At 42.6% G+C, this 13778-nt stretch overlaps 1 protein-coding gene across 3 annotated transcripts in view; it reads left to right on the plus strand.

Moving 5' to 3' along the window:
- The window catches only part of MLH3 (mutL homolog 3), a 28496-nt gene extending 24912 nt beyond the window's left edge, over nucleotides 1-3584 (plus strand). For 2 of the 3 annotated variants that reach the window (XM_060004174.1, XM_060004175.2), the window contains 2 exons: nucleotides 1604-1755; nucleotides 2717-3584. In XM_060004174.1, coding sequence (XP_059860157.1) covers nucleotides 1604-1755; nucleotides 2717-2839 — 275 coding nt within the window. In that variant the 3' untranslated portion in view covers nucleotides 2840-3584. The remainder of the gene's footprint in view (nucleotides 1-1603; nucleotides 1756-2716) is intronic. The other variant, XM_060004176.1, reaches the window with a different exon arrangement.
- Nucleotides 3585-13778: the final 10194 nt, after the last annotated feature.

Raw genomic sequence — 13778 nt, forward strand, 5'->3', positions numbered from 1 at the left:
AGCCTGTGCAGAGATCCAGAGGCAGAAACAAATTAGTTATATGAGGAGCAGCAAAGAATATCAGGAAATTAAGCTGGTGAGGAAGCACAGAAACCTAGAAGGTCACAGCAAAACCTTCAGACTTTATACAGAGGGCAAGAATCATTGAGGGTTCTTGAGTAGCGCAATATGATAAAATATAGAAAACGGTATTGGAGGAACTTACTTTAGGGATCATGACAGCCACAGAATCCCCTGCAACTATCATTTGACCATGGTGGGGTGTCCACTCCAGACACCCTCCCTCCATTTGATCTCTCCCCATCAACCTTCTCCTCTCTTCACTTCCTGTCTTTTCTGGCTTTGTAACCTCAGTCGCTCATTAGTTTGTCTCCTGTGAATATCACAAACTCCTTCCCCCCCTTTATCCTATCTTTACTCCTCATATTACCCCATCCCCAATTTCATGATCTGTGCCTTCAAAATGTATCTTAAATGTCTCCGATGTGATCGGTTTCTACTGCCGCCTCTCTAGTTCTTGCCACTGTTGAGTCCTCTGACTTAGTCTCCTCACATCTATTCTGGCTCCCCTTCAAGCCATCCTTCCCTCAACACCCAGAGGAATCTTTTTGAAACATTCCTCTGAGCATGTCATTCTTCTACCAAAAGCCTGACAATGACTACCCATTGCTCATAGGATGAACATTTTATTCTTTACCATGGCCTGCAGGGGTCTTCATGGTCCAGCCTCTGCCTGCCTCTCCAGTTTCTTCTCACATCCCTCTCCACCTTGCCCTTCACATTCCAGCCTGCTTCCTTGGTCTTGGTCTTGTGTGCTAAATTCTGCGCTTGCCTTTCTCCTCTGTCTGAAATGCCCTTCTGCTCATTCTTCAATTAGCCATGTTTTTCTTAACCTAAGATCTCAGATTAAATATCATTTTGTCAGGAAAGCCTTCCCTGAGCCTCCTAAACTGGGTTTGGTCTTCCGGTTATATATTCTTCGATATTCTATATTTTATAGTACTTATAATTTAAACTATTGCGTAACTGTTTAATGCTTGTCTCACCTATTAGATTGTAAGCATCATGGGGGTGCAGGGCATCCGTCTCATTCACTGCCTGGCACACCTCCAACACAGAGTGTATACTTAATAAATATTTGTTGACTGAGTGAATTAATGTATGCATAAAGGCAGATTCTGACAATATGAGAGTTTAGAGTAAGAAGATTATGCTAGGAATAGAAAAAAGCAGCAAATAAAATGGACACTGTAGGGAAACAATTAGAGATCTTGGTGATAGATTGGCTCTGGATGAAAGATGACCTTGATTTCACAAACCTAAGACGTAGGCAAAAATATTGCTCTTGCCTCTTTGAAAAAACTCTGCAGGCAAAATCCTAACAAGTTAAGGGATGCCTGCTACAGGGATTAGACAGACAGTGACTCCATAAGGAAAAGCTGAGCGCAGGTCTGTCCTGAAGCCAATTTCAAGCAGTATTAAAGTCACATGAAAGGAGCCTCAGAACCACGTTGCTCTTCCCAGATATTTGGCTCTGACCCCAGGGCCAGCACCGGTTTCCCACCGTACACACCATACCCTCTTGTTTCTGTCTTTTGTTTAGGGGCCATTAAGTTTAATGACGACCTGAGCCTAGAGGAGAGCTGTCGCCTTATTGAAGCTCTGTCCTGGTGCCAGCTGCCTTTCCAGTGTGCTCATGGCAGGCCCTCCATGCTGCCATTAGCTGACATTGACCACTTGGAGCAGGACAAACAGGTGGAGCAATGACTAACAGGAGACTAGCTCCTATTAACCAAATGTAATCTGTCTTAATCCTTTCCCAATTATGAGAGTTTTGAAAAATATGCATTGGAAGTTTTCTTGGAAGTCTCACCATTTCATCTTCTAGCTCAAATTCAAAATGGAGTTTAGGCTGAACTATCTCATTATACATATGATGCCTTTGTATTTTATAAGTTTACCACATGTACAGACTGATGTATCCTGAACATTTGTTGCCTACGGGCTCTAGGTTTGATAAGATGCAGAAGTTCTCTCTGGGGCCACAGAAGGTTGGTAGAAACACAGCAAATTCACTGCTGGCAAATGCAGCCGAAACAGCCAGTTGCTTGATAGTACTTACTGGAAATGGTAGCCATCTCCAGGGATCTCTAGAATAACAATTTGAGGACCTTCAGGCAGGAAACCAAGCTTAGGACATTTCACATTATGCTTTGGCCCTGATTGCTCAGCAGTCCAGGAACAATGATGTGGATAATGCAATAAAGGCACCGAGTGGTTTAAACTAAAGAGCATTTTCTGTCCTTGTTATAATCTTAAATGAAACAGAACGTGAGAGCATCATAGGAATGTCTACGTTGCCACTTTCCACAATCTTTTATTTTGCTTACCTTTCCTGTCAAGGGCTATGAAGTCTTTTATTGCATGGAGTTTTCAGGTGATAATGTTTTCTGACTCATCTAGTACATTTTACTCCATTAAGAACTTTTTGTTTCATATGACAGTGAAAAAAATGAAAAAAGTTTTGTCTCCATTCCCGAACAGATGTGCCTCTAGACTGAGTTTTAAGTCCCATTTATCCTAAGGAAATCTATAATCCTTTCCCAATCCAGAAATTAGAAATCAAAACTGATTTGAGTAGCCATAATTAGGAAATACTTATATGTTCCTTGGCTTTTCATACTGCTAACTGGAGTTATTCTCTTTCTTCCCATAGATTAAACCCAATCTTGCTAAACTTCGCAGAATGGCTCAGGCCTGGCATCTCTTTGGAAAAGCAGAAGGATGTGATACAGGGCAAAGCCTGCAGGCATCTGCGCCTCCTTGTGAGCTGCCATGAGAACAGAATTATTGTCTCTAAGGAACCAAAGAGATGCTGACTGTAGGCCTCTGGGCAGAGACTGTGAGCAGCAGGCACTGGCAAGGTCTTGACTGAATGGGCCCAGGGAACCAATCAGCATCTCCACCTTCCCTGAGCAGATGATCCCTCCAGTTAAGTAGCCAGATGGAATTCAAGCCTAAAGACAGTTCATTCATTGGCATCCATGGACACTGGAGGTTGCCCTATAATGTCTACTTTTTGTAATTTATTTGGGGATAAAATCTAGTGATTAATTGTTTGATTGTCTGGTTGTTTGTGGGATTTTGGCGGGATGGGATGGGGTTTTTTGGTTTTGTTTTGCAATTTTTTTCCAGCCTCATAGTTTGCACTGATGTGATCTACCTGATGCTGAACTCCCAGGGGTCAAGCCTGCCTTCCCTAGACCTCCCACAGCCTGCTCCCACAGCCCCTCCTTCCCCCCCAGCCTCCTCCACTTCCCTCTGCTGCTGCTTTACATTCTGTATCTCAGCCTTAAAGAGTTTCTCCATGCTCATTAAAAACGTGCTGGGTAGTCTTCCACCAGGCCTATAGTTGGATTATTTTAAGGAGAATAACGGCTGACAAAGAGAAGCAAGGACCAGGACGGAATAGAGCAACTATAAAGCACTGCTCCTCGTTCTTTGTTTTATTGCCTCCTTAAAACCCTTCAGCTTTGGAAAGCAATCTGCAGATTCAGTGCAATCCCTGTCAAACTACCACTGGCATTTTTCACAGAACTAGAACAAAAAATTTCACAATTTGTATGGAAACACAAAAGACCCCGAATAGCCAAAGCAATCTTGAGAACGAAAAATGGAGCTGGAGGAATCAGGCTCCCTGACTTCAGACTATACTACAAAGCTACAGTAATCAAGACAGTATGGTACTGGCACAAAAACAGAAATATAGATCAATGGAACAGGATAGAAAGCCCAGAGATAAACCCACACACATATGGTCACCTTATCTTTGATAAAGGAGGCAAGAATATACAGTGGAGAAAAGACAGCCTCTTCAATAAGTGGTGCTGGGAAAACTGGGCAGGTACATGTAAAAGTATGAGATTAGAACACTCCGTAACACCATACACAAAAATAAGCTCAAAATGGATTAAAGACCTAAATGTAAGGCCAGAAACTATCAAACTCTTAGAGGAAAACATAGGCAGAACACTCTATGACATAAATCACAGCAAGATCCTATTTGACCCACCTCCTAGAGAAATGGAAATAAAAACAAAAATAAACAAATGGGACCTAATGAAACTTAAAAGCTTTTGCACAGCAAAGGAAGCCATAAACAAGACCAAAAGACAACCCTCAGAGTGGAAGAAAATATTTTCAAATGAAGCAACTGACAAAGGATTAATCTCCAAAATTTACAAGCAGCTCATGCAGCTCAATAACAAAAAAAAACCCAATCCAAAAATGGGCAGAAGACCTAAATAGACATTTCTCCAAAGAAGATATACAGATTGCCAACAAACACATGAAAGTATGCTCAACATCATTAATCATTAGAGAAATGCAAATCAAAACTACAATGAGATATCATCTCACACCAGTCAGAATGGCCATCATCAAAAAATCTAGAAACAATAAATGCTGGAGAGGGTGTGGAGAAAAGGGAACACTCTTGCACTGTTGGTGGGAATGTGAATTGGTTCAGCCACTATGGAGAACAGTATGGAGGTTCCTTAAAATACTACAAATACAACTACCATACGACCCAGCAATCCCACTACTAGGCATATACCCTGAGCAAACCATAATTCAAAAAGAGTCATGTACCAAAATGTTCACTGCAGCTCTATTTACAATAGCCAGGACATGGAAGCAACCTAAGTGTCCATCAACAGATGAATGGATAAAGAAGATGTGGCACATATATACAATGGAATATTACTCAGCCATAAAAAGAAACGAAATTGAGTTATTTGTAGTGAGGTGGATGGACCTAGAGTCTGTCATACAGAGTGAAGTAAGTCAGAGAAAAACAAATACCGTATGCTAACACATATATATGGAATCTAAGAAAAAAAAAAAAAAGGTCATGAAGAACCTAGGGGTAAGACAGGAATAAAGACACAGACCTACTAGAGAATGGACTTGAGGACACAGGGAGGGGGAAGGGTAAGCTGTGACAAAGTGAGAGAGTGGCATGGACATACATCCACTACCAAACGTAAAATAGATAGATAGTGGGAAGCAGCCGCATAGCACAGGGAGATCAGCTAGGTGGTTTGTGACCACCTAGAGGGGTGGGATAGGGAGGGTGGGAGGGAGGGAGACACAAGAGGGAAGAGATCTGAGAACATATGTATATGTATAACTGATTCACTTTGTTATAAAGCAGAAACTAACACACCATTGTAAAGCAATTATACTCCAATAAAGATGTTCAAAACAAAACAAAAAAACCCTTCAGGCAGGTGCAAGCCCACAAGGGGCGGTGGCTGGAGCTGGCGCCCCAGGTGGCACGCAGCTCCGGAGCCTCCGCCTGCCCACGTGAGGAGCTGTCAGCTCCAGCCCCGCTCTGTCACGAGCTTGTTGATCATATGAAAATTCTAGAAACGGGTCCCTTGACAAGACATCTAAACATGTTGGGACTGGATTTGTGGGGGCTGTACACATGGCGACGTAATGAAATTCCAGATTCAAGTGGATGAAAAGGGGACGAGCGCCAGGTTTAAGATTTGGCTGTGGCTCCGATTGCCTCCAGCCGGTGAGCCACCCCGTGGGTAAAAGGGAACCGGCAGAGGAAGACTTGACCATCAAAACACGGACATAGGGCTTCCCTGGTGGCGCAGTGGTTAGGAGTCTGCTTGCCAATGCAGGGGACACGGGTTCGAGCCCTGGTCTGGGAAGATCCCACATACCGCGGAGCAACTAGCCCCGTGAGCCATAATTACTGAGCCTGCGCGTCTGGAGCCTGTGCTCCGCAGCAAGAGAGGCCGCGATAGTGAGAGGCCCGTGCACCTGAATGAGGAGTGGCCCCCACTTGCCGCAACTGGAGAAAGCCCTCGCACAGAAACGAAGAGCCAACACAGCCATAAATAAATAAAAAAATATAAATAAATAAATAAATTTAAAAAAGGCAAAAGTCCTTTAAAAAGGAAAAAAAACACGGACATAGGTACTTGCCTGGTGGCGCAGTGGTTGAGAATCCACCTGCCAATGCAGGGGACACGGGTTCGAGCCCGGGTCCAGGAAGATCCCACATGCCGCGGAGCAACTAAGCCCATGCGCCCCAACTACTGAGTCTGCGCTCTAGAGCCAGCGAGCCACAACTACTGAAGCCTGTACGCCTAGAGCCTGTGCTCTGCAACAAGAGAAGCCACCGCAATGAGAAGCCCAGGCACCGCAACGAAGAGTAGCCCCCGCTCGCCGCAACTAGAGAAAGCCCGCGCGCAGCAGCGAAGACCCAACGCAGCCAAAAATAAATAAGATAAATTAATTTTTTAAAAAAACAAAACACGGGCATAGCCAAGGAACTCTCCTTCCTCCTGTGGCTGCACTGTTCCCTGCTGGCCGAAGGTGCAGCCCAGGCCGCCCTGGCGGATGACACAGGGAAACAAGAACCCAAGGGGGCAGAGGCGGAGAAGAAAGGAGCCCTTGGTGAAGAAGCCTCTGCCAGGTCGTATCAGCTGTTTGCTTCCCCTCTCCCACAGTAAAAGAGCTATGGGATACACACATGTGCTGTTCACAGTGTGGCTCAAATGCCAGCAAAATACACAGTTTAATTGTTCTGAATCCTGTGGTTTCTTTCAGCCCACATTTATCACCTTAACCCAGTTCATGTATATTTTGAATTATGTATATGATCTCAAAACTGAAATCAATAATGAAGCCTCAAGTTCTGGTAGTCCACGAAGTGCACGAATATCTGATTTCACCTGAATCTATTTTGGGGAAGACTACCAATAGAATGTCTTGGTCTAATGATTTGGTAGAACCAATTATTGTACATAAAACATATTTGCATATATGTAAAAAATAAAAGAATGTAAGACAAAAAAATAAATAAACCTCCTTTCAGAGACTGATATTGTTCATATCCCAAACCAGTAAAATGGTGAAAGTACTATGAACTTGTTTTAGAAAACATTTTTTTGTACTTAAGTATCTATGTGAAAGCAATCTTCATATCAAAAATGCAGCATTTATTCTTTCAACCTAGCCAGATGTATTCTCTACACTTTTTCAGGAGATAAATGTTACTTTGGTCCCTTTCCAATTGTATCTTGGTTGCATTACAGTATGCCTAACTAATGGCCTCATAACTTCATTTGGGACCGGGACTGATCTTTCTGCAGATGCTTGTTATGCCACTCTTAATCCGTACTCCCCCTACCTTTTTAGATGACTTGATTTCTGGTTACTAAGACTCAAAAGACTAAAGTCCTATAAAAGAAAAAAAAAAGCAAAAAAACAGCTGGTAATGTTTTTTGCATCTGGGATGCCATACAATGAGAAAGATGTTGCAATGAGAATATCTACTTTTGTATTTCCTGACCAGCCTGCTCGCACTGGTCTTTGTAGCAAATGGAATGATTTTCTTCGTTTTTTAATACAGGAAACAAATTTGTGCTTACGGGAGAAAATTCGTTTGCCGGCAGCCCTGCAGTGAATCTTACGGGAGTGATGAAGTAGTGCATTCACAGAAGGTTTAGGGAAAGCCTTCACTGGTTTTCAAGGGGATCCTCGTAGATCCTTGTAGAATTACGTAATTGGAACCCTGAAGAATAGGCACCACTGGCCTTTATTCTTCTAAATACGTATAAGTGGTTTCATAGACTGGGAGGGCTAGCCTTAGAAAGGAGGGTATTTTCAGGGGCTCAGCCTCCAGGCCCGGTGGGGTGCCGTGGCCTCTGGACCTCTGTCTCCCCTCTCCAGAGCTACATGGAGGTCAGCTGTCCCAGGAGTTTCAAAAATCTTTTTAGGTCAGACCAATCTGTACGATTTAAAAAAAGCGTTACGATACCTCTTATATTTAGGGTGATGGGGTGTGATTTCACAGGGTCTTGCTAATAATCTCAAACCCCTGTGTTCTTGGGAAGAGCAGAGGACTAGAAAAAGTTCTCCAAAAATCATGTAACCAATCATCCTGCCCAGCCTGACTCTAGCAATGCAAGAGATAATTATCCTATCTTAATAATTTATGAACTCAGTAGCATGTATCAGCATAAAACCAACCAATTAGCCAAAAATATCTAACATTGCTTTTATTGCCTGTCAGGGTTCTGTTTCATTCTGTTTTGTTTTTTAACTCAGGTGCCATAAGAGCAGAGATACATTTAATCTTCAAACACATGACGGTAATCATTAACACCTATATGGTGTTTTAAGGTTTACAAATAATATTTGCATAACTTATTTGAATTTCTTGGCAACCCATGAGGTAAGGTGGTACTATTCTCCCCATTTTACAAAGTGGGAAAGTAAGTTTGAAAAATATTCTCTAAGATCACATAGCTAATAAGTAAAGCTGAGAGTGGTATCCAAGTTTTCTGGCTCCAAGAACAAGAATACTAGCTACCATTTTTTTTTTTAAGATGTTATTTTATTTTATTTTTAATGTTTATTTATTTATTTGGCTGTGTCGGGTCCCGGTTGTGGCACACGGGCTCTTTGTCACGGGCTCCTCTAGTTGTGGTATGTGGGCTCCAGAACGTGCAGGCTCAGTGGTCACAGCACACGGGCTCTGTTGCCCCGCGGCATATGGGATCTTAGTTTCCTGACCAGGGATCGAACCTGCGTCCCCTGCATTGGAAGGTGGATTCTTAACCACTGGACCGCCAGGGAAGTCCTGATACTAGCTTCCATTTACTGAGGGCTCACTATGTACCAAATGCTTTGTATACATGATCTCTAATCCTTACAACGGTCCTCTTAGGAAACTAGTATCTCTCTCTTGCCGTGAGACTACTAAACCTCAGAGATGTTAACCGGTTTGCTGAGAGGGAGAATTCCAGCCCAGGTCTGTAGGACTTCACACTGCACACATTCCCATCATTACCCACACTGCCCTATATCTTTTTAATTTATTAGGGATTTATCAGTTTGTAAACCTAGTGGTTTAACTGTACTTGATTCTGGTTAGCGGAGGCTTTGTTAACTTGAGAGATGAGATGTGTAACGAAGCCATTCTTAACGAGTTCCTTTGTCAGTAACGCTCATCAGAATTGTATTGAGAAATAAAGGTGCATACCTTCAAGAAGCTTAGCTTCAGTCAGAGACAGAGACAAGGAAACTAATGATAGACTAGGTAACTTCCTCTAAGTGTAGGGATCACCCTGAGTTACAGCTATGTCTTTATTATTGAAATAAATGGAAATTAACAATTCTACCGTCAGAATTAAGGCTATATAGATGGCAATAGGAGCTAGTATCAAAAAAGCTTAAGGCAAAGCTTAGAATGTAGGCTAGAAGGAAAAGGAGAGTCTGGGGAGGGGGCTAGGGCAAAGTCCAGAACCCAGCTGGGGATCTGGAACTCCATGAGTAGTTGAGAACGGAGAGGGTCTAGCAATCAGACGTCAGAGCAAGGCAAAAGGTCAGACACAAATGAACAGCTGGGATCTGAGCCTAACAGATCATAAAAAGAACAAGGCAACCATAACAGGTCAGAGCAGGAAGGGGCCCAAGGCCAAGTTCTAGAAATGTGCAGGGGGCTGAGGAAGCCATGCCAAGTAAGAACAGATGCAGCCCATCAGTTCCTAGACAGCACTGACAACCAGGCTCAGCCCGAGCTTCAGGTGGGGGCCGGTACCAGCGTATCTGAAGGAAGGGAAGAGCAGTTTCTGGCACAAGGAACTAGACTCTCCCTACCTGTTTTCCACTGAAGTGCACCTCCTTCCATCGAAACCCTTCACAAAAGCAGGCTAACAATGAGAACTGACTGGTATGTTTGCCACTGTATATCGTGCCAATTTTCACCCCTTCTCAGCTGAAGTTGCTCATCAACAGTGAGATGGCAAAAAGGTGGGCTCAGAAGAGAGGAAAAGAAAGTCTGGGAAACCAAAAATCTGGATAATCTGCACGAAATAAACACTTCCTTCCTTCTCTCTCTCCATTTATTCATTTATTTATCATTCAGTAACATTTAGTGAGTCCCTTCTAAATGTATTGAGGCAGAAATTGTGGAAGAGATAAAGAAAAAAGAAGTTATCTTATGGTTTAGGATTTTTCAAGACCTTGAATCACTTTCATCCCATGCCCATTTGTCACAGAGTACTCAATCTTATCCAGAAACATCTGATAAAGTTCAGGCAACCTGATCAAAGCCTGTGGGAATCTGAGTGTCTTACATCTGAGTGTCTCCATCTATCGAACCAGCAAGCTAGCATGACTCAAGTAGCGGTGTGAAGAAGCTGGATTTGGCCAGACTTTCCCTGTACAACTTGCCTGACTAAACAACTTGCTCTAAGGAGCATCCAATCGATCAAAAAAGAAAAAAAATGGTAGTCTGGAGTTAGCTACTGCTATTAGTTTATCATTACTTAAGTATTTCATGACCTCTCTTTTATAGTAGTTAACTGCAGAATTTTACATATAAATTATGAATCTTTGGAATCTTGTCAAGTTTTTAAGTAGCTTCCTTCTTCTCTAGGCAGGTCTTAATTCTAAATGTAAGTAGGGACTTCCCTGGTGGTGCAGTGGTTAAGAATCTGCCTGCCAATGCAGGGGACATGGGTTTGAGCCCTGGTCCAGGAAGATCCCACATGACGCGGAGCAACTAAGCCCGTGTGCCACAACTACTGAGCCTGCGCGCCTAGATCCTGTGCTCCACAACAAGAGAAGTCACGACAATGAGAAGCCCGTGCACCACAACGAAGAGTAGCCCCCGCTCACCACAACTAGAGAAAGCCTGCACACAGCAACGAAGACCTACAGCCAAAAATAAATAATAAATAAATAAATTTATAAAATAAATAAATGTAACTAACATGCCTGCAAAAACACTACTGAAAGGCCCCTTCTCGTCAGCACAACATTTAATTTAAACATTAGGCGATCGTCGTTTCAAGTGTGGTTAGGCTTGAAGGCAGCCCTCTGCTGTGTGTTGTGAAGACTGAAAGCTTAGACTATAGCTCTTTATTGGTTGTAATCGCTTAGCCATTGCACAACATCCTGGAACAACTGTTTGGTGAATGAAAGGATAATCCAAAGCAGAGATTAAAAAACATTTCCAAACCACATTTCAAAATAGCTCCTTTGTGTCAACTAGATGCATATCTGCAGAGGGAGTTTTTGCAAGGACAGGTGGATAGTGTAGGCCTTTACAATAATTACATCACCATCTGGTACTATCTTTATGGCAAAGCATTCTGATGTACTGAGTTCTACATATGTGGTATTACAGAGTCATGGAGCTCAATGGTGGAACTGTGAGCCTGGCAGCCTTCATAAACCCAAAGACTGCTGCAACAGATTACTTTGAGAAATGGCTTTGAAGCATATCTGTGAAACTTATGATCTTACGAGTACCGGCATTTTTTTCTTTGAGGTATCACTTTACACTTCAGTTTTTCTTGGTAGAGTATTTTTCAGAGACTTCTCTTAAGAGGCTATGTTGGGAATTTCTATTCCTTATTTGAGTTCCAGGAATTGTGCCTTTCCTGCCCTCCGTCCAAATTGGAAGACATAAACCATGGGAAAAAGCGTCTTTACAACTGTATTGAGTAAGTGATCTAACTTGGTTTATTAAGCCTATTCAGGAAGACTTCCACGTCCATGTAATCCTCTATTAATTTTCCAAGCTACAACAGTTTTTAAATGAGCTTCTGGATTCTGCTCCAAAAGCAGGGGTGAGAGGCAAGCCCAAACAAAGGCTGATAAGGTAGGAAGCTGACACAAACACCTTAGCTTCTCCCTGTTCAGATCAGGTTCTCCCTTTCCAATATTTACTCTTCCTCAACTGGGAAAAGGGAGAGAGAGAAATAGAAAAACCAGGCATATAAACAGCTTTGTGGGATTTACTTGACTGAGGTTCTAAAGAGTACACATTTGTGCAGTTCTGTTCTAGGCACTGTAAGTGTTGACCAAAGAGACAGCCTCTACCCTGGTAAACTTCGTCCATCTCAGTTCTGCCTGGGCAGGATGTTGGTGCTAATTTTAGACCCAGGGACCAAGATGCACAAAGGACAAGTATCGTAAAGCACTTTTGGAGCCAGAAACAGATTTAAGTTCCTTGACTCACTGCTGCTCTTACCCCAGAGCACATGGTCGTACCCAAGTGAGCTGCCGTCAAGAACTGGTGCCTTCAGAGGAGACAATTGCTCGAAATTGGTAGCTATAAGCCACTTCACTGAGAAAGCGTGGGGTCTTAGATGCTTTAAGAAATAACTGACAGAGACCTAAGTGAGCCAGGCTCTTCTGTGTCAGAGAGCTTTTAGGTCAGTCCTTTAGACTGACCCTCTTCAGTCTTGCTTTTTCCCTGTCTCAGGGAAGATAAGAATCCTAAGGAAAAGATCTGCTCATGTCAAGTAGCTAACAGAGAGTAGAGCCCTTTCCCTCATCGTCTACCTCTGGCCAGTGTTTATCAAAACAAGGTTATCAAATGCCCTGTTAAAATCCCTTGGGTTGCTTGTTAAACATGCAGATTCCTAGAACTTCCTCCCGTACCTCATAGACACTGCTGCGAGAGGCAGGAGGCTGGCTTTGTGACAAGCATCCCAGGGGGTTCCCCCTGCACACTCAGTGGACCTTGGACCCCTGTTTTGGACCAAACTTCCCAAACATGGCATCCAGATCATCTGGATAACCTGGGGAGACTTTTTGAAATCATAATTACTAAAGCAGTACACATAAAAAATAGAAACAATATACAAACACACTAAATAAAATTTGAAGCTGTCCTCCTTCTTGCCACCGTTTGGTGTTATTCTTCCAGACTTTTATCCTATGCATGCATATATTTTGTTTTAAGGAAGTTAGTTAGGGTCATATCATGTAGATTGCTCTGCAGCTTGTTTTCCCAGCTTGATTTTGGTTTTATACAGAATATAAAACAGACTTGCTTACAAATCTATCCCATTCATTAACACAAGGGTCACCACTCAGATGCCTACGAGGGTTCGGCAGACAACATAAATGAGTTTAGTGGACATGGCTTGGAACAGCAGAAAACTGGGGGTTCTCCATTTAATGGAATTAGAAGCTACCCAACTATAGCCAAATGCTGCCATTTGGTAATGTGGGCCCAGAGTTGCCAAATCTTCAGGAGTAGCAAGAAATCTGAATTTGTTTAATGTGTAACCTCCAGATTTTAAAATACTGGTAAATAATTCAAATTAAATACTAGATGAACCATCTAAAATGTCTAATCCAGACGCTGATCTCAAGCCACCCTTAGAAACCTCTGTTGCAGTGTATACATAATGTTCCACGGTACATCATACTTATTTTAAAACCTGTCTTGTTTTTAACTAACAGAATACAAAATGCTATATTGCTGGACACTTAGGCTGTGACATTACAGCTGCTACAATGGACATTCTTGTCTGTGTCTTTGTGTGCTTGTAAAAATAATTCTAGAAGACTCAAAATTGCCCTGGAAAAGGTTGTACCAATTTACAGTCCTATTAACAGTACATGAGGGCGTCCTTTTCTGGGGCACTCTAAGCAGATTCCCATGTGCCATCCCAGAGATCAGATGCAGTAGGTCTGGGACTGTATATTTTCTCAAACTCCCAGATGATTCTGATGATCAGTGATTTTGGAACCACTGTCTTGGATTATTAACAAGTTGTTTGGGATGAATTCCAGTCAATTATAAAGGAATCATAAACACTTTCATCTGCATTTCTGTTTTAGGCTGTTACCTCTGATCATTGCCCTCTATGAAAACACCAAAGGGCTCTGCTGCTGCTGTTGCAGGCGCTTCAGTCAGAGCAGGACAGTAAATAAACCACCTCAGG

Source organism: Delphinus delphis, chromosome 2 (assembly GCF_949987515.2).
Source record: "Delphinus delphis chromosome 2, mDelDel1.2, whole genome shotgun sequence".
Taxonomy (NCBI): domain Eukaryota; kingdom Metazoa; phylum Chordata; class Mammalia; order Artiodactyla; family Delphinidae; genus Delphinus; species Delphinus delphis.